The 22,316-nt window shown below is 37.6% G+C and overlaps 2 protein-coding genes across 2 annotated transcripts in view; one reads left to right on the top strand and one right to left on the bottom strand.

Annotated features, from left to right (window-relative positions):
• Nucleotides 1–299: 299 nt before the first annotated feature.
• Nucleotides 300–1,233, bottom strand: LOC117373031 (thyrotropin subunit beta-like). Its single transcript, XM_033968888.1, has 2 exons — nt 1,075–1,233; nt 300–584 (listed from the first exon to the last, which is right to left on the bottom strand). The coding sequence occupies exons 1-2, from the start codon at nt 1,231–1,233 to the stop codon at nt 300–302; spliced, it is 444 nt and encodes a 147-aa protein (XP_033824779.1).
• A 9,511-nt stretch (nt 1,234–10,744) lies between these two features.
• Nucleotides 10,745–22,316, top strand: part of camkvl (CaM kinase-like vesicle-associated, like) — a 37,183-nt gene continuing 25,611 nt past the window's right edge. Inside the window, exon 1 of the mRNA XM_033969303.2 lies at nt 10,745–11,070. The gene's annotated coding sequence lies outside the window, so the exon portion shown is untranslated. The remainder of the gene's footprint in view (nt 11,071–22,316) is intronic.

Raw genomic sequence — 22,316 nt, 5'->3', positions numbered from 1 at the left:
GGTATATTGTTGTCCTTGCAGCAAGCTCTAAAAATACTTTGTGAATTTGAGTATTCATTCACTGTCAAATATATTAAAATATAAGTATTAGAAGTTAAAGATTGAAATGATTTTCATATTGACATGACACTCTATATTGTAAGTAAACTTAACATGACACATATAGTCACAAAATAAAGTTCACAGTTTCAAAGCGTTAAAATATTCAAAATGCATATTTATTCATGATAAGAAAACAAAGAAATACTGGATACTACAGCCCTAATAAATAAATTGCCTCTAGTATTTTCTGTTTCAGTCTACTCTCTGTGAATACTTAGGTTTCCTTTGATGGATGGGTCCTTCTCTTCATCTTCCTGATAGTTTGAACACAGTGAGACACGAGGCATCTGTCCAGTCTGAACACAGTGGTGTGTGCGAGTGTCACAGCGCCTGCAGCTACAACGCTTGGCCACAGGATAAAACAGGTGCGTCCCATTGAGAGGACAGCCAGGTAAATGTATGGGATGATACACCAGAGAGAGGGCCAGGCAACTGCGCTGAACCAGGAATTTTCTGCCAAATCGACCCCTCAGGTTTGTATCCTGACAATAATAAAGAAACAATGTGTAATTATTACATAAGATTTCACACAGTCTAAATTAAATCTATAGTAAATGCATGAGTGCATGATAATGTCTTGAAAAGGGTCAGTATCTTAATACGGTTTGTTTCAACAGTAACAGAAAAAGTACAGTTCCCAAAATGTAAACAAATACATAGAAAAGTATGATAACGCAGTTCATGAAAATATGCATAATTTGAATAGAATTTTATAAAACATTTCATATGCATTGTCCATGGAGTGGGATTAATAAGTTTACACTTCTTCCCATTCCCTTTACAGATGGAAGAATTATTATTATTACTCTATTTTGCTACAAGAACATATTCAAATTAATTCATGCAAAAGTTTCATCAAACCTTAAACAAAACATCTCTTGTGTCTTTGTAAAAGTCACTCTTAGCAAAGAAATAAGCAAAACATTTGCTTGTGGAAAGTAAAAATCCAAAGCCCATTGGTAATGTCCTCACCTGAGTGTAGCAGAAGCCGCTGCAGATGGTGGTGTTGATGACCACGCACTGGTCACATTCGCTGTTCTCCATCTGTAAAGTGAAGTTCACTGGGGAGCAGCACTGGCTCTCTTTCATCAGAGTACATAGCAGCAAGCACTTCAACACCAACAGCCACATGCTGAACATGCACAAACATATGCGCATCAGGTTATACACTACTAAAACAAAAGGGCTCAAGATGCAATCCTGAATACAGACAAATATAAGCATATACAAATGTTCAAAATATACATAAAAATAATGAACATAAAGTTATCACCTGTTGACGAGCCGCAGAGGTGAAAAGGCCAAATGAAAGCTTATCTGTGAGTGTGGTCTCTGCCTGGTCTTTGAGCGACTGAAAACATTGAAGATCCACATCTGCTTTTTATGGAGAATTAATCCCCTCTGATCTCACGGACTTTGGGTCGGGCCTCATATGTGATGGCTGTGCAAAGTGACACAAACATGCACATGGGTGTAGACGCATTATGATCTATAATTATAAATCAACTAACAACAGCAGCTTATACAAATTCACTGCTGTTTGCTTCATATGTGAGACACATCTAACCAAGAACCTGTGGATTTGGAGTCAGTAAATTAAAGTATTTTATTTATTATTATTATTTGGTTTATCTAAAAATGATTAAGCTATGTAGAGAAATTCTTCAAATTAACAGATCTATCAAATTTTACAAAATATAGTTTATCTCAAAGCAAATATTTTTTAGGTCACTAATATTGTTTAGTTTTGCTTTGTCTCTTATAGTCCTGCTACTTGTACTTCAACATTTGTTAATTTACATTAAAAAGCTTGCAATGATTGAAGGGCAAGACCACAATACTATTCTATTGATAAATATTAAAAAATTAATAAGTGGTACTATTTGTGTGATGCTGTATTGATCACAACAGCGATACTGACCAGTGTTTTCTATTTTCTTTATGCTCCACATTGTCATCTTGGGTCACACAGTTAAATAATAAAGCCATCAGATAATTCTCTCAAACTGGGCCGCTCACAGTTCATCACCTCCAGTATCTGTCCTGACACACATTTCAGAGGGTCAGCATGCGTCAGCATGACTTTAGAGGGTGTTAGAGATTTGGAGATGTGGTGGGTCTCGCTGGACACATACACATGTTCAACAAGACACTCCTGAACTGGGTCAGTCTCAGTGACCTCTCATGGCCATGACCGGGCCAGGGCCTTAGGGCACGAGGTCATCACTTAAACGCACAACTCTGTGGTAATGCCACAGTTTAAATTGATTTGAACATCTTAAATAGTATTTGAAAGGTATAGAACAAAATATCACTGCTACCTAAGTAACAATTCTTTAGGCCACTAGTTGTAGTTTAGCACAACACCATGGATACTGAAAAATAAATAAGAAAAAATAAATAAATAAGAAAAAAGCAAACAAACAAGAAAAAAAAAAACATTTTTATTGCCCAATTTAAAAAAAAGAAAGAAAAAAGAAAAAAAGGAAAAAAAAAAAAACAGTTTAGTCACATGACTTTTTAAGCGGTAAAAATGCATTGTGGGTATACAAATCATGGATACTTCCATGACACAAACAGTGTCTGTTTGTGACTGACTGATCCAAGGGATGACCAAAGGGCTCTAACAGTCTGCAGTTATTATCTGAGGTAGTATTTTTATGTGAATGTACTTGGTTAAACTGCGCTATCATGATCATTTTAAGACTTTATAATAGAGTCCAAGCCTGGCTGGTTTAAACCTGTAATAATTCTAAATTCTGACATAGGCTCGTAATGCAAAACATTGTTAAAATGTTGTTTACCCGACATAAGATAGATAAACTACCTTTTGTTTCTTGTACGGCGTTGTTCCTTTCCCTCAATTTCTGCTTTAATCCTGACGACATGCTGTGGATCATCACCAGACCTGAAGAGCACTGGCTTTACCTTTCTGTGACCAGCAGGTGGCGTCCAAGGACAGACTCTCTCCTCTCTGAAGGACATGGGTCTGTTTTGGACATGGAAATGTATTTGTTGCACGGGCACCTGTATCCAAGCATTCACCTTTGGCAAAGATCATATGACACACTGGAGTGAGGAGGGAGTATTATACTATTTTATACATTGGCTAACTAAAACCATGTGTTAATGTCAGCAATTGAGATGTAAGTTTGATTGAATTTGATCCTGCCCTGATCCTGCCAATGCTGTAATGATACAAGTTAGTCAGACCTACAAAATAATCGCCTGTAAATGCTTTATTTCAGACCCTGGTGAAGGCTGTGTTGAAACTCTGGTACTTTGTGAACACAAGGAGATGCTACTTTGTGGGCGTCCGACTGCCACAGGCTGTGGCCAAGGTAAAGCCCTGTCAAAAAGAAGAAATAAAGCAGAGACATCATCTGCTAAAAGTTACTTGTATAAAACTGCGAACTGGGCCATTTTTAAAGCAGGACATTTTGCTCTTATGAATTGTTTTTGCCACCTTGTGAAAGCAGAATCTTTATATTGATCTGCCTTCAATGGACATGCCAGATGAAGGTGGAAATAGGTCTGTCCTGAAACAGACACTCTTATAATAACCTGACATCTCGAGACCTCCAGCTGGTGTCACCACTGTGTCCCTGTCCTAACTTCTGTTCTACCTCCACCTCCACTGGCAGGGTCTCACCGGGCCCTGAATCAATCTCACACTGCTTAAAATAATCAACCTAGATCAGACTGGGAGCTTTTTAGAGACATGTACATCTCCTCCACTCCAGGGCACCTGTGGGGTTTTAACATGTACTTTGGATTTATTTTTTGCACTTCTAATTCTGGAGGCTATAAGTATGTACAAAGTGGGATATTAGTTCATTATCTACAGGCACTGCTAGATCTATGGACTGTCAGACAGACTTTTTCTAATATTGCTGCTATAAAGCTTGGACCCATTTGATAGAAGTTGCACATGAACACATTGACATGGATTGTAATAAATGTATACCTGCTTCTTGTTTAGCAGCTAAATGTGTTTAGTTGGCATATGTTTATGCTGGCTGTATGCATGATACATCTCTAAACTGTTCTCTAAAGGTGAAATGCCTCTCTTTAATTGGTGACCCCGTCTCTCTGGAGTGACCCATGGAGAGCTGAAGAAATGCCATTGATCCTCTGTGATAAGAATAGCACAATGCAGTTCACCTGTGGCCACTGCTGTCTCCTTCCTCCCAGTTTGTGTAATTAGTGACAGCGCTTACCGGGATGCAGCTAAACTTCTTCAAACAATACTTCAACCTTTGTCTAACGAGTGCTACTGCCATTTAAGCTTCCCCTTCACATGAGACAGAGAAAGCAAAAGAAAAAACAACCATAACTCCAGAGACAGAAGGTGATTTATAAGGCCCTGGTGGTTTATCTTTGTGTTGTTTTTATGCTAATTCACAATAACTGGTGAATTTTGAGGTTGCTATTGATTTTTTAAAGAATGCAAATTTGTCCCAAGACTGAACGGAAGTCAATGAGGCAATACCCGACCTACATTAGAACTCAAATATAGCCGCACCAATTAAGGCCAGCTTTTCTATGCTACGGTACACATGTCAGAAAACCCATTCTTTATTTCTCTATTATTTACTGTTTGGTGACAGATTGGGTATATAGGTAATATTTCATGACTGTCTACTAATATTAAACCCATTCAATATGTGTGTACAGTGTTTAACCTATTTAATGATTCATTGCACAATACAAAACAATGCATAATTCAATTTTTTTTTCTTTGCCCCTCTTTCTAGTTGGGAGAGGAGTGAACAGAACCATAATTACAGCCTGCCTTTGACCCAAAATGCCCCCTGTCCAACATTTTAAAAAAAAGCTTCTGGAGGACTGAGAGAAGAAAAAGACCTTGAGTGGTAATGTACAATTTACTGCAAATTCACTCCAAACTAAGTGTTTTGCCATATGTTTATACTTTAGTTAGTAAATAAATTATTATCAATATCCTTTAACCTAGGTAGTCAATTTATGTATCAATACTAGTCCTTAGAAATGTTCTGTCAGCCCTGGTACTCTGCAGCGTGTAACCCACTTAATGCCCTAGCTGCTGGGTTATTCTAACCAGGCAGAACAGAACCCAGATTGATATGTGTAGCGCTTTGAGTGATTTGAGTGCGTTCGGGAAAAAAATATTGCCGGAATTCATCTTGCAGTGCAAAGTAAGGGTTATTCTCCAAACGCACACAATCTCTAATGTAAATGTCCAGAATTGATGAATGACTGTAATTTGTGCTAAATGCAACATTAGACTTTCAGTACATTTAGCCCCAGTTTGCACCAGTAGATTGAGAATCTAGTATCTCTTCTGTGCATAAAATAGAATCAAATATAATTATGCCATGCTGTTTCAAAGCCTAGATAAATTAGACATGTGACGTAATAAAGCCAAATCAATATACAATTGGAAAAAATGGAGAGATAAGTGATGACAGTGTTAGCCACAGTTTTTCATATACTATGTTAAATTTGGATAGAAGATACATTATTTAAAGTCCAGTGCTGACTAAGGAATGGTACTGAGTGATGGAGTGGGAGAAACAGGCTGGCACCATGAAAGGATAGGGGGCGAACAAGATGGCACTCGGAGAAAGGAGGGGTGGGTGGGGTGTGGGGGACTTCCGACAAAAGGAAGTGGGATTTATTCCAGCAAAACACATGGTGTGCGTTTATGTGCGCAATAACATGGTGAGATAGTACAAGTGCACCATGGTCACAGTGCTAATAGCATTAAAACCCTTGATGCCAAATTTAAAATACATGCTACAAGGCAAGATGGGTGGTTGTTGGAGGATTTCAATCTAAATAAAGCCTGTAAGGATGTAAAATCTGCATGAAAATCCATGTACCAAACCACTGGATCGCTATAAGACAAAGCAATTAGAAACATTTACCATAAGTAGTGGATAGTAGTGGCCCAGTCAATTTTACAAGGACGAATGAAACGATGAAAAACTGTTATTCAAATATTCAAAGTAGACTATTGTTTATTCCCAGTACTAAAGCTTCTGCATGAATTTGAATCATAAATGCAGTGTTGGCTTGGTAAGTGACAAAAAGGGCATCAGTACAAATATGAGGATAAAAGCTGAGATAAAAACAAGTATTAATTCAAAATGAAAAGAGAGAGGTAGATTTTTGGGAGCTTTTTAAGATGAAGGTTGGCCTTGAGTCCTGCTGCTTTTCAAAGTACATTTGGCAGAAACATAATATTGCGACTTCTCAAAGGCACATCTTTCGTTGTATATCTTTCAACCACTGTTTTAATGCAAATGTTAGCTTTCTGATAAACTGGGCTGTGAGGCTTTTAGCAAGTTAATTGGTCTACGGTGTTGTAATGGACGAGCTACATTACATTTAAATGTAATGTAGCTCGTCCATTACAGGTGTCTTGAATAATTTTATTGAGATTATAAGAATGTATATGGACCACAGCAGAAAGGAGGGGTGAGTGAGTTATCTGAAGATTTGGTATTTATATGTAAAACTCATGATTCACAAGTTAATCTGTCTTTATATAAATACATAGTTTAGTACCTTTTCTGTATAAATGGCTGTTTTTGCATGAATTGCTGTGCAGTTGTAGTCTTGTGAGTGCAGTGTGGGTCAGACACATGGAGACATTATAGTTTTAAGAGCTTTTCCACGCCCCCTTTTTAGTTGGCCAATCCATCGGCAAGACAATTTCTCTAGTCAAATACAGCCTTATTAATAAACATCTTAATGTCCGATGACTGAGGAACAACATTTAACCTAATCGTTTTTTAAAATCAGTTTGTTTACATAAACTCTATGATGGCGCAGTATTTTACACAGATGTCATGTTCATCTGTTAGATAGATAATTGTCTTGAAAAATATATATCTTCTAATCAAATTCACATTCTACTCCTTGAATTACTGTGAGTTTCTTTCTCAGGATCCAGACTGTTTGTCAGCATGACAAATAGAAGTTTTAATTTCCACAAACTACCCTGAGACCAAACTGAAGATGAAAAAATGCATTAGTTACCTCACCTAAAAAGAAACAGATTACCGGTAGTTAATTATGGCCCATATATTTTTTAAATGTATTTTATATAATGTAAGTATATTGCGTATTTAGTACAAAGTCAGTATTCAAATTTAATGGACAGGGGCAGCTGGAGAATAAGCCAGTGTAGCAGCTGTGTCACATAATTAGCAGATTATAATGTCTTTTGCATAACATAATATTGTAATTATAATTTAGCTAAACATTGACTGTAATTGCTAACTGCCAAGAGCATTCACCATTTACACTTTACCTTTTCTATTATTTGCTGTATTTTGACCCTCACACACCTTTGTATGAATGTATTTTCAGCAAATGGGAGCTGCAGCAGACTCAAGGTCTCCAGTGAATGTCTGTAAGCAGCCCCTACATAAAAGAAATAACTGTATGTACAGAAGAGACAAGATTGGATCCAACAGAAGGTAAAACAAGATGAATCCACACCTATATTTTGAACTCAAATGGTATAACGCAACTAATTATTTTCATATTTTTTGTGAATATTGCATCATGTTACATGGGGCGCCTGTGGACCAGCACTACACACAGCCTTATTTTATCTACAAATCTACTTCTCTGGTTAGAATTATTATATTTTAAATGGGTAATAATGGAGTTACTGTCCCCCTCTATGTCTTGCAGGGAATAATGCACTTCTGTCTAATTTCCCACTAATCTAATATTCTTTCTCTATATTAATTCATCTCCTCTTTTGTCCTCCTCTAGACTTTATTCTGAGCAGTTTGTAACCTCAGCATCCTTCTACCACATAATCACTACTCTACACTATACATCGTCTGGATTCTCTGAATTGATCTCTAAAACACCCACAACTGACTTATGTAGGACATCTCCCACATTTATAGGTTTATGGGTTAAGGGCGAAGGGATGAGAAGAGTTTAAACTACTCTTTCCCAAGATGGAGTGAATCACATATAAATCTGGGGTGGCTCTAAACAAATGTTATTTATTCCCTCTATAATTTCATGACACAAGACAAAAGCGCTGCAGTGTTTACGGTGGGCTGAAAATGCTCATAAACAAATACTGACTTAAACACACTCATGACTAAATAGCCCATGGTATAATGCACCTTAATCTACTCTAATGACTTGTAATAGATGTAAAAATCCAGAAGCATACACACTGTTGGTCATGGGCTAATGTTGAATAATGAAAGTAAACAAATTTCCCAAAATACCTCGCAGCGGATGAACACTACGCAGCGATGGCAAAACCCTGTGAAATAGAAGTGACAAATATCTCCACGCGCCTATTAAAGATGGTAGATGCGGTGAGATAAATATTTGTATACAACGACCCAGCAGATTTGTCATACAGCATTAGCACCTGCATAATAGAGAGGATTAAACACTATAACCTACATATGATGGGAATAGCTTTGTAAAATGGTGTAATGCGGGAGTTTTCGATATCGAATAGGTTTGTGTTCCTGTCTCTCCTCTTTTGTCAAGGGACGCTTTCTCCTAAAGTCTGAAGACGTGGATGCGTGAGAAGAAAACATTGTCAGTGTATTCAGAATAGACCTGTTAAACACCTAGTCCTGTCAGAAAATACATCTACCAACATAAGTGAATTAAAAAATGCTTAATTGCCACATTTAAATACCACTTTCCAACCTCCATAAGCCACTCAAAATGGTTTAATCGACAAACCATTTACCCATTCATACACCTTCATACACAGTGTACACACAGGGCGGGTGGATTAATTGTTTTGCCCAAGGACACAATAACACTGGTGGGTGCAGTGGGCAAACGCTCTACCAACTATAAGAACCTGTACTATTGTCACCCCAATAAACTAAAGAAGAAATCTGTGTCAACACTATAAAATGACCACATACTAAAAAGTACAAACAGTAATTACAATTGTTCTATGTGAAAAGGGCATTTTAATTTCCAGTCTAGATTGCACAGGCGAGCTCAGAGACAGAACAGAAACCCAGGAGTTAGTTGTTGCGTCACTACAGTAGCCATCTGTCAGTACGCAGACACACACACTTGGCTCATGTCTCCTCAGCACACTTCATACACACAAGTCAATATGTGGCCACAAAACAAACCTACGCTGTGCAACTGGGACATTGTCAGACTCTTAAACCTAGAGGAACATGGAGTCCTACTTTTAGGATCCCTACAAGCCCTAGTTATGTCCTTTTATTCATTATTTTTCATTTTCATCCCAGACTGGCTTGCCTAACTCCACATAGCAGGACGAGAACGTTTCTTATTAAGAACGGAGACTACGGTGGCCCCCCATAGTCAAATTTTTGTCCCTATAGTCTAAAAAGAAGCACAAACACAATACTGGAAGCATAAAGGAGCATTTGAATCACCAATTTGTCATAATACTGAAGTAACTCATTTGTAATCAGTGTTTTTTTCAATCAATGCGAGTAATAAGTGACATTTTTACTGCATTAATCATTTTATATAAATATATTTAAACATGGATTGCTTGTGCCACCATAGTGTTTGTATAAAATTGTGGAGAAACACCGAGATGAGTTGTTAGATTGCGGTTTGGGTCTATTCACCTTATTCCGGATGCTGCCGTGGGCGCTGCCGTTGTCATTTGGGTTGCATTATTATGGATGGAGCTGCTGAAAAGTGAGCGGGATGGAATAAGGTCAATAGTGATGGTAAACCCTGGATTTGCATGGCTTTCACAGTGATTTAATGTAATTTTAATGTATGGGATTCTGCCACATTTATTATAAGTGTTGGTTTTCATAAATTATATCGTGTTAGTACTCATCAGCTTGTTTTAGTCTCAGTTAGGCTTGGTTTAGACCTATTTATTTTTCTGTTGAGGGACAAATTGTGTAATGTGGTGAGACATGGAGAGCGACTGACTTTTAAGCTCATACAATAAGAACAATAACGCCATATGGTTTTAGTTTCGAGCAATCATAAGAGAATAGTGCCTGCGTATTAAAACCCAAAAGCCATTACACTTGAGAAACATAACCTATGTCATAATGTTTTCTATGTAAATCTCCTTTTTATCAAATTCATGTGGACCCAGTTAAAAGTTTACCTACGATCCAGAACACACACTTCTTCAATACTTCATAAAAATACAGAGATATCATTTCACATAGGGACAGGTGGTCAGTTTTAAAGACCAATTTAGTCATTTAAATATAGCAGAAGTGCCAAATACTGAAGTCATGGATTTGGATCTATTAAGAGATTTATAATTTGCCTGTCCAAGAGGTGAACACAGATTTCTCTCCAAAGTTGTTTTTTTTTTTTTTTCCTCTCTTAACATTTAGCTTCCTTCCCACATAAATCTGTCTTTTTGTCCATGTCTGCCAGAGAGTGATGTCATTGTTCACCAGTCACTGTACGCGTGCGTCTGTATACGAGATGAAGAGATGAATGTTGAGGTATAATCCCGTAGTTTAATCCGGACCACTCCCAATCATCTGCCTCCTCAGCACCAGACAGCAGCAGCCACATAGTACACACATAATCAAAGCTTACATTGCGTTGGCTTCACTTCATGCCAATCCATTTTTGACTTGATAGAAGACATTGTAGACGTATGCAAACCAAAATAACGCTTACTTTTATTATTAAACTCTTCAAAGCTATCTGAGGTAGCTGAGCACTTTAGATATGGAGAGATGCACAAGATTTTTTTTTTTTCCAATAGGGTGGGAGACAGTGAGTGAGTGAGCGAGTAGGAGAGAGGGCGCCAGTCAGGAACAAGCATCAACTAATTCTCATCGAAGATACGGAGCAGACCAAAGCCGCGTCAGACAAGAAGCATCGCTGTTACTTCTTTTTACACTACTAATATAATATCCCCCGCTGTTTTTGTCCGAGTTTAGCCAAGACGTGAAGTCAGAAGAAGAAGGGAGCAGCGCATTCACCCAGAGCAACGTCAAGGTAAGCGAAAAACCTAAGACGTGTTGAGAGATTTTTGCAACTTTTCGCCCCTTTTTTCGTCTTGTGAAATAAACCAAACTCGTGCATTTTATTGATCAAAAAGATGTGTTGATTCGTTGTCTGTGACGCGGGAGCTGAGGTCGGTGCGCGCTGTCCAGCACCGCGCGTAAAACCGCTGCAGTGGAATTCAACAAGATACAGCCAAATAAAGTTGTGGTACTCATGAGAACAACACAAATGTATGAATGATACATTATACATATGGTTGTTGCTAATGCAATGTAGGGACTTTGCCTAAGTTAGTCGATTATTTTGATTCCTGCTTGCCTGTATTTTTATGAGTAAAACGTGATTATGTCACGTACAGACACCATTGGCCTTGTGGAAAATGACTGATCGGTTACTAAACGTGGTATGTCTATGTTGGTTTTAAATACTCATGTAGTTGAGGTTAAATAAGGCTGTTCTATTTTCTATACTTAAGTTTATTGCACTGAAGCTGAAAGCATGTGCTCCAGTGGGAGGCAATGAGCCATGATGATGTGGGCTAATAGATCATGAACAAATGTAACAGTTTGCACTAAAACACTTATTTTCTTGTACTTGTTAATGTTTCAGTTACACTCACTATGTAACATTGAAAGAGGCTTTGAAATATGTATAAAAGTTACTCAAAGGGTCTGCTATTTGCTTGTCTTCATGGAGATGCTTTGTCTGGAATGTTCCACAGTATAGCATTGAACTTAATTACAGGTGTTTGAAAAAGATGCATTCCTACTGTGAGTGGGCTTGCCTCTCCAGAGATCTGACATGTAGCTTGTCCAGGTGGCAGCACTTGCTTGTCTCCATGGAGAAAGACAAGTTAAATGTCATACTGGTAAAGCAATCTCCATGTAGACAGGTGGTGGACCCTGCACTCACAAAGTTGCTTAAGCAGTTGGGACATTTCATATCTAACATGCCCTTTAGTAGAGTAGCTTTTGACACCACCATTGGCACAAAGTGAAATAAGATGTTCACATTCTCAAAGGAGCTGCATAGAGTATTACAATTTCCTGTTGCTATATTTTTAATTATGCATCAAATACTCCAACCATTATGGATTTTATATAGTAGGCTGGCATATGGACTATGGGCTATGGACTATTGAACTGATCATAGTAAGAGGGCTCTCAAAGAAATAATAAAAACTGTATGTTTGTTTGGAAAACCACATACACATTCAGAAATATATAGTACATGTGTTCCACTGTGACAGAAAGTAGTTTATTTGCAATGGATGCAAAGATCACTCTATACTGGCCTCATTAAGTTCATATAACATGTGCAATTGGATAAACAAGGAGAAGAAACCACATTGAATTTCGAATAGATGTAGACTCCATAGAATAGTAACTTGCAATAGTGTAGTGTTTAACTGTGAAATGAGGTTGACAAAAATGGGGCAGGCAAGAAGCATGCGACTTCAGACATGTGTAAGAGATGTGTTTCCCAAAGTGTACAGGTCTGGAGAAAAGACGTTTCTTTTTACAGAGTTTGTGTAACGTGAGTGCAAGCTGCCTCATAACCGCATTCACGCCTCGCTCTTGACTCAACTTCACACAAACCACTGGGAGCCCTTCTGTTACCCGCGGAGCAGTTAAGTGAATCTTCTTAAATCCAAATTATTGAGCTTTAGTCTCTAGTTGTTTATCTCTGTTAATTTCTTCAAAGAAAACAAGGACATGACATTAGGTCTATTCCTCCTTTATGTTAAAGACTCACAAATCATAATGTTAAGGTTTCACACTCACAGGTAATCTGGACAAGGTTTTAAGCTCAACACGTTTTAATTCCCTTGGAGAAGTCTATTTCAATTCAGAAGGCAACTGATCTGAAAGCTGTTTTAATGCTGGCCTAAAGAGAAGAGTTTCCAGCAGAAACATACCTTGTTTTGGGTCATGAGACTCTTTTGTTCTCTGGTGATATCACTATCACTGCCCTGCAGAAGTATACATGCAGCATACCTATGCTACTCTCCCTCTTTCACCAGTGTGAAGAGTTGCTGAAGTGGATGCAGCTCAAAATATTAAAGGCCAACATACCTCTGTGCAGTGACTACTAACCCCATGATGGCAGCATGTTGTATCTGTATGAAAGCACATGCTTTGGGGTTTCTTTTGCCCTTGTACAGTTAATCCAGGTAGTTATCTGGTTTGTGACAGATAAAAAGATCCTGTGTGAGGACAAGATGGTACGGATGAGGTGAGGACCTGCTCCTGAGCTTAAGATAACAAAACTTTTTTTTTTTTTTTTTTAGAGCATGCCTGGTTGTCCTATAGCCTTTTTAAGAGCCATGATACACCGCCTCCCTTTAATGACGCTCTGGTGTGTTTGTGGCCCTAATGCTTACAGTTTATTAATGGTTTGGGGTAAGAATGTGTAGTGTGTTCTGTTTAGACCATTGACTATACATAAGAGGCATATTGGCTTAGTTTTTGCTACCACATCTAAACATTGAAGTTTATGGGCAGGTGTAATAATATAATAATGGTTTGTGAAGTATAAGTTATCTAGCACACATTTGTTTTAAAAATATTTGAAAATGTTATACTGTATACAGGCCAGAACCAGGAAGTCAAACGGCTTTCAAATCATCTCCACTCTTTTTTTATTGTGCAATGCTGCATTCAGAGCAAAACTCTGCTTCTGTCCTTGGTTTCCAGTATTCAAGCGAGATACTGACTACCACAGGCAGTACACTGAGTGGGAGTGTAGGTGTGTGCTGTGCTGTGGTCTCCAACCCTTTTTAAGTGCATTCAGGGCAGGTTATGTCCAAGTCTTATTCAGTCTATTTAGGCGTATTGGATTCATTTTTCTGCTGTCTGACCCAAACTGTATTTCTGATAGCCAAGTGCTTTTATGCAACAGGATGCAATACCAGAAGGGTGTACACAGATGGATAGATTTTTGAAGTCATCTTTAATATATTTTAAGAATAGCTTTTTTGTCACATTAACAGGAGCTAATTTGTGTTTTTGGATGTGCATGAGGATAGAAGGCTCTGAAATCACATTAGCTCAGTGTCTTTGACATGAAAATGTTTTTCAGAGCTGACTGATCACTCTGTTTTATGGTTTCAACTTAGTTAATTGGACAAGTGAAATATGATTGCTTGCATAAGCATCTTGATTACCAAACAGTTCAATAGGGGTGATGAATATACCAATTATATTACTAAGCCAAAGCCAGTGTGCTTTGACTAAACCTTTTTAATGGAAAAGATCTTGAGAGGTGAAAGACAGACACACAACATTTTCCTTGTTGAGTTTTTGTACTAGTGACATAGATACAGTATACACATGCAGCCATGTATTACAAAAAACAATGATGCACCGTGCGTTCAGAGAGTTTTCAATGTAAGATAGCATTCATATATTTGATCAACTCACTTAATAGCAATTGCTACTCCTACTGCTAATTGCAAATTTAGCAGGTACTCTATAATTTAAAGTGAACCTGCGTCTTTTATTCTGCCAGTGGTATGTCCTCATTCAAGCCTGTTCATTACTTGGAGAGTGTCATCACGATGCAACAAATGTGGATCCCTCTTATTTATGATTTTATCAATAAGAAATCTAATGCCGGGTTTGTGTGGCCGCTAGTGTTAGGCAGACATCAATATCCCATTATAATGTAATGTTATGCCATAATAGAGTATGAAGTACATGCCCTCCTCTTCTTGTTGCTTTAATGTGAAAGTTTCCCACTGAGATTTGGCTACAACTGCTACACAGGCGAAGGCGAACAGACATGGAGACTTAAGCTTTTGTGCTACATTTTACACAGATTTTCCCTCACAGCAGCTGAGCCGGCATGTTACAGATGGTGATAGTCCCATATTAAGTGGTACATCAATCTAACTTCTTGAACTTTTTGAAGCCATTGAAAAAAATGACACAAGTTGGTTACTTAATCTAATCCAATCCTCAGTGGTTCAGCATATATCTTAATTAAAAAGGAGTCATTATGATGTTGTGTAAGCCCTATAGGGAAGGGTGTTTTAAATCTGCTTATATTCCAACAATGTCATTTAGTTTGGCTGTTAAATAATTGCTACCATAATTATAGATGGATTTTTTTTTTTATGTGAAAGATATGGTTTTATATTAAAACAGTTCAAAATAAATGCAGATAAAGGTTGACAATGTAGTGAATAATGTTGTGAATGTTGTGAATGTTGTAGGTCTCAGCCTATATGCTTGTTAGTGCACCAGTGCGTCTAAGATTCTCATTTGAGTGCATCAGAACATGATTTGGGTGCACCCAAACCCGGTGCTTATTTAAGCCATGGTAATCTATTGTCCTTAAATTGCTTCAACAGTAAGGGATAAGTAACTTGGTTGGTTTCTTTTACCCAGATATACAATTCATACGGTATTTGTTTTCTTTGAAAAAATAAAATTAGTCATTCTTTAAACATTTAGTTTATTCTACATACTTATTAGTATTGTTTATTTGATCAAATAACTTGAAGAATTGACCTTTTAAGTTAAAACAGAATGAGTTAGTAGCCTATAAGTTTAATCAATAAAAAGCTTCAAAAACTAGTCAGAGTGACATGTCTATGCTTTTAAGGATCTTTACAGTTTGTTTTATTACGTGCAGAGTGACCAGTCTTTCAATAATTGGTCTTTGACATCTTTTGGCATCTAATTTTCTTTTCTTTCACCTTATGCAATGGCAGCCTCATTTAAGTATTTAAGCACAGTGTGGAGGATCTGCAGGTTTGCTCTTTAAAGGAAAAAAAACACTGTCTCGTTCACAAATAGATGAAAAAAGCCCAAACTTTTGAGCTCCACTGAGCATTTAGCTCTGAAAGCCAGAGCATGACCTGAGCGCATTGGTCTCAGCAGCTCGGACTGGCATTAGCGGTCTGGTCAGTGAGGGCAAAGCAAGTATTCTTTAATCCATGTTTATAATGAGAAGGGAGGACACAGGGAATGTGATGAGGATCTGTCAGGTGCACCAGTGCACACAAGGAACGTTTTTAGTAGCACCGGGTAACATTTTAGGCCCATGTGCCACCTAACTTGGTCGTACTTTGGAGCCTTGTAAATGTAAACTGCTTTAATCTATCTACCAAAATGTGCTACATCACTGCATCACATTTAGTTCAACCTAGGTCAAATTTAGAAAAAATAAATTGATAAGTAAAAACATCAACAGTAGCAGCCAAGATCTTACAGTAGCCCTACCCAGCAGAGCAGCAAAATTGTTTCAGGTTTAAAACAAATGTGTACACTACAACAACGTGTGATTCATATGAACTAGTCAATGACGGACACAATATTTTGCCTCAGTCTTTACACATGATGCCACCTTTATTATGTAAGAATATGCTCTAGAATAGTTTTATTATGCTCTGTGATCCAATGCCAACCAGGCATAACACGGAATTTGCACCTGGAGCTGCAGAGACACGAAACATAGGCAAAGCTGCATACACGCATATTTTTAAAAGCGTCAGTTTACACCAGGGGCAAACGAGCTGCTCCTGCAACGCTAACCTCTGTATATTCTCACGTTTAAACACCAAACTGTTTTATAGTACTTACATATTCATTGCTGGTGAGAGGAATTGCTTTTTGAAATTACAAACGTGGACAAGAAGGATGATGCTTTGCGTAGTGATAACAAGCCCTAGTTGAGGTGTTCAAATTAATTAGGATACTTACCGTATACATTTGGGTGCCTGCTCGCTATATGCGTTTTACTTCATAAGTTGTGTAAAATTGATGTGTAACGTCGTAAAGTGTTTTATCTTTGTCCCCCACAGCTATAAACGAGTCCATCACGAGTCATTCCCCAAGCTCCTGGATGTGACGCACGTTGTTTATGTGACTGTGGTGTTTTTCGACAACTTCTTTTGAAAGGGCATGGTTACTATTTGGTGTAAATTAGGGGTTATATGTGTTTTTCTCCTGTCTTTGGCGCTGAAGGTTTGCATGTCCACTTCTCACACTTCTCTTCTGCCTCCTGCTCTCACACAGCCTCACCTCCAGCTGAGCCCCAGGTCAGCCCCCAATGAAAATGACAGTATGCTTGGGTACTCAATTAAAATAGATGACAAGATAAAATGACTGAGTACAGCACTATATGATTACTCCACATGCTTTAAAATATATGTTACAGGAGAGGTACTGGTGGTAGTGTGTCACGGTGGACAAGAGACACTTTTTGCCTATTGACTACATTGTACTTTGCCACAAAATATCTAAGTTAAGTGCATCTGTATCTACAGAATGTTGTGATGTCACCTGAAACCCAACAATTGCCTCCATCAAGCAGGACACACAGCAGTTTGGCAGGTTTGTGAGTCCACGTTTGTTAGCTAGAACTTAGTGGGTTTACTGTATCTTTTTTGAATACATTAAACAAGATGACACTTGGGCTGGTTCACCTCTTATCTCAATTCTGTAAAAAAGTTCTGGTAAACATAGTGGTTTGAATAATGCATCAGATGATGTAGCGTACTCCATGCTATGTGGCCCCCATCAAGAAAAGGGAAAAGGTAAAAACACAAAAAACAGGCTCACCTGTTCTGGCCAAAGCTGGCACACTATCAGACAGCTGTAACATAGTGGTGATATGTGAGAATACAACATGGCTGGGTTGGACAATCTAATTACAAACTGTAGCTTTAAGTAAAACAATAAACTCAATATTTAAATGCTGAATATTTGGTGCAACACTCACCTGATTATTTCAAGTGAATTCTGAAACCTAAGATTGTATATTTGCCTTTGGTGGCACACTGTCATTAAATTGTATTATTTATCATAGTTACGTTAGTGATAATACTCCCTAAGTCCCAAATTGTATCATATGCAGTTAAAGTGAAATAAATGAATGCTCGGTAAGCCTCGTGGTAGGACAAACACATTTGAAACAAGGCATTTTCCATTTTCTCTACCACTCATTTGTAGATTTTTGCAGAGGGCAGGCAGAAGAAGAAGAAACGTTAAACCTCCCTTAAGTAACAGCTGAGACACTAAATAGGAATAACACTATAGAGAGCCCGCAAACTCTGATTAAAGCCATAAATCACATTGTAAGAGTGGGCCTGGGTCTACAAGCAACATGTAGTGGATCCCAGTGCAGCCAGGGATGAATTAGCCTCTCTCCTCATAAAACCTTCATTATTGCAGCTCGACATATGGCACAAATGAGAAAAGGCCTAATGATCCTGGCACCACCGGCTACTAGGCTGTTAGCACTTAGTTTGGGCCTATTTGGCTTTAACAACTGAAATAAACCAAATTAAACAAACATAATTATTATTTATGTTATTGTGTAGTTTAAAGGTCCACTATGTAAGTTTTCTGGTGGACGTTCTGCTATCTGCTTCTCTCAATAAAGATGATATATTGCTTTGGCATTAAACTTTTCCATCTTGCACTTATTCAATTATATCTTTTTTTCTTTTTAGCTAAATAAAAATACCATACCGTCTATTGTAGAGGGGGCTCATTTATTCACAGATTTGACTCCATGGAATTAGATATATTTGCTGCTTGCAACTGTGGAATATTCCCGGGAAAGCAATAACATCTCTGTGGAGACAAGCAGGGGATAGAACTGCCACCTAAAAAGTAGCATAGTGTACCCTTAATAGACACTGCTGAATCTTCAATGTGGAAGGTTAATAAGATAAGGAAGATGAATCAGAGATGGCATTGCATTCTTTTCAATGACCCATGCCATTGTATCCCTTCAAAATCCAACCTTTTTGAAAGCTGTAGGCGTTGTCTCAGCTGAACACGAGCAGTTTGATTTCACACAAAAAAACTCTAAGATTTTATGGGAGAGTTCTGTTTGGGCAATACCACTAATCAAAGTGGCCACTAATCAAATTCACTTCAGGACATTTTATAAATCCATGATCCTCTTTGAGCTTATTACTACATTGAGAGTATGAATCTGCACATATATACTTCTTCTAAACTCAAACACAATGGCTAATCCAGTTACCATATGGATTTATTCAGTCCAGCAGATGATAAACAGTCGTTCAAATCAATTATTTATGTGCTATGTTTTGTTAATAAGCAGTCAAAATGATGCAACTCTTCCTTATGCCATCTCCACACAGGATTAACTGCTTATATTAAAAGCATTTATTTCATTGATGTGTGATGTTGAGCAGCAATGAAAGGCTGGTAAATCAAGTAGGTTGTGTGGGGACAGTGGATAAATAAGTAATGGGCAGACTACTACTATCCCCATGGCTGTGTGGTGTCAGTGGAACGAGAGAGGTAGATCGGGAGTGACAGAGAAACGACATGTGCAAACAACATAAAGCTGCAACTCAAAAGTATCTTTTTAATACATTACAGCTTTAATAATCTATTGTATTAAATGCATTAGCCATTAGCATTGTGTTATTTCATTTATATAAGCTGTTCAGTGGAATATTTATTGTTTGTCTGTGTAATCCCTCAGTCGTCCAAGGCATGATCTATAGTAAAGCTAGTTCACCCAAAGGACAAAACCCCAAGGCACAAACAAAGCAATGTGGTCCACTCCATTCAGTGTAGTGAAGACTGCAGTGAGGATTATATTGGAGAAACAAAACAGTGACTCCATAAGACAATGTACCAATGTCGCTAGAGCTTCTCGGGACCTCAATCTTCTGTACATCTCCATCTCAAAGCTACTAACCACTCCTTTGAATATTGTGAGCTACAGATCTTAGCCAAAAAAAAATCAGTGGTTTGAGAGGGGTGTTAAAGAGGCAATTTTTGTTAGGAAAATCCTTCTTTGAACAGGAATGAGGGCCTTAGACTTAATGTTTCCCCTATTTATAACTCTATCCTCAGACCTAAGTCAAAATGAGGAAAACAATAGTGTTAGCCAGTTTGCTAATAGGTGTGAGAGCACCCATTAGGGGTCTGAATGATTATGCAAAATATGACTCATGCACAGTTCACACTGGTGTAGTTCAATAGACCTAGTCAACACACAGAAACTGTAAACAATAGGTGTGTTACTTTCAGTGTAGTTTTCTCATCCCTTTAGATAGATATAAGGCATTGTCCAGCAATCTGACCAGAAGTGAAGAATTGGATTGAACTCTTTACTAAAAAAAACCCGTTTTGTCCAGTTGACAGAATTTAACTTTTGTTTTACTACTTATTGTTTATGTTATGATATTTGACAAAATTCTACAGAGAAATAAATAAAATATGAATATTATATCAGATTCATTTTAGGTTATCCTAACAAACAAAAAATCTATTTACTCAACACAAATAGGTAAGCTATTGGTTGTTCTTTGGGGCATGCCGGAGCCAAACTAACAAGAGAGATACATTAAGAAAAAAACCCAACAAATATCATAGTATCCAAATTCATAATAAGTTGGGCTGAAGAAGCTAAGGGCAAAAATATATTTTATGTATTTAGTTTTCAACATTTATGCCCATTATTTATTACAGAGGCATTCATATTGGCTGTTCACTTTTATTTACTAGTTACAGCACAAATGTCTACAGTGGCCTTTGGTAGGATTGAAGACAGCAGTAACACTGGACAGTAGTGCTGGTAGCGTCACCTTCTAATTAGAGGATTTTACAGACTTTTAAATTATGTAGAGTTGCTCTTTTTATTTCAGCAATGAAATAAATGTGTAAAACAAATAGGAGAAATCACTATTCTTTCAACTTTTCACCAAACCATGGTGCTACTTTTATGATTGCATCACTCATTATGAAAGGGTCGATCTATACTAAAGTATTTGAGTCAAACGTTGCTTACGTCGTCTGGCTGTGAAATATAGTTGCAGTCTGAGGCTTGCTGTGCTGTGCAATTAATGGAAAACAATTACTTGTATTGCACAATTTTTAGCTAGCTATCAAACATCAATCAAACCTGTTGGAAATGTTGCTAGTTCCTACTCTGAACTTGCATGCTGTTAATAGCAGTTGAGCATGTGAAACCATGTGCTCCGTATAGCCAGAGTGGAAGAGATAATGGGTAAGAAAAAGAGGTCAGCCCTGATCCGGATTTATTGGCTCAGCTGGTCATAAAGGAGTCTTTATCTGTACATTGCGTTGTGGCAGCTGAGATGTGAGCTACAGGTGAAAGATGACGCTCCATAGACTCTCATGTCTCGGTTACACGATGGATGGGTTTAATACAGGATTAGAGGAAGGACCACATTTACATCTATGGCACTGCACTGCGTTTTTCTCACATTACGACAAGTCCCTGGGCATTTCCGAGATGTGTAAAATGTGCATCTAGGTCTTAAAATATTAAAATGTTTTGTCCATATTTTTATTACAGCTTTATGGTGGTACATGCAGGATACTGTAAACCATTAAGTGATTTTTGTGTTGCGTCCTTTTATGAGTCATTGGTGTCCCTTGCCAACTATTGCTTTAGGCACGGCACACAGGACAAACTGACCATTCATTCACATTTATGTCCCATACGAACAATTTACTGGGTGTTTGTGCTGCTTTAATATGCTTTTCGGCTGCCATTCACACACTTGTTTGTGTTTATTTGCTTATAAAATACAGGGTTTTGCTACATGCAATATGACAGAAACGATCATATGTATCACAGTTTTCTACTCAATTTGATTTTGTTTTACTAAAAAGCAAAAAATAAAAATAAAATGGCTTTCAATATAAATTTCCTGAACATAAACAAGACAGACTTGTAATCATTGCCATTTCTTCCTATAAAGTCTGAATTCTGCTCCAAACCACAGGCTTTTACTGGCAGAGGATTGATTGTACGTCAGTTGAAGGGAGCAAAGTACAAATACTGTACTGTAGAATATTTACGTATCTGTACTTTAAGTGAATTTGACAGTGGATGCTTTTTACTTTTACTTCAATACATTTGAGAGAAGGTATCTGTACTTGAGAGGTGATTTGTACCATGTTCTTAAGTTTTTGAGTTCAACCTTCGGCTTTAAGCAAACAAAAATAATATACAAAATTCATAAGGAAAATTTGTATTGCTGTTGGTCAAAATCTGTATTTTTAATCAATACCATTACAGTTAACACTTGTGTTAAATACTTTTACTTTTTACTCTTACAGTACATTTTAAACAGGTACTTAAATACTAGATTTATTAATGCAATACTTTTACTTTACTTCAGTAATTTTTTACCTCTGTATCTATGCTTTTACTTAAGTAATAATTGAGTTCCTCATCCAGAACTGCTGTACTGTACCATGACCCCA

The sequence above is a fragment of the Periophthalmus magnuspinnatus genome, chromosome 7 (assembly GCF_009829125.3).
Source record: "Periophthalmus magnuspinnatus isolate fPerMag1 chromosome 7, fPerMag1.2.pri, whole genome shotgun sequence".
NCBI lineage: Eukaryota > Metazoa > Chordata > Actinopteri > Gobiiformes > Gobiidae > Periophthalmus > Periophthalmus magnuspinnatus.
The sequence above is the reverse complement of the archived record's forward strand: the minus strand, read 5'-3'. Positions and strand labels throughout refer to the sequence as shown.

Excerpts from the sequence above, each read along its gene's own strand:
- LOC117373031 (XM_033968888.1), bottom strand. The coding sequence starts at position 1,233 with ATGTGGCTGTTGGTGTTGAAGTGCTTGCTGCTATGTACTCTGATGAAA. Across the intron at positions 585-1,074 it reads GCGGCTTCTGCTACACTCAG|GATACAAACCTGAGGGGTCG; the intron begins GTGAGGACATTA and ends TATTATTGTCAG.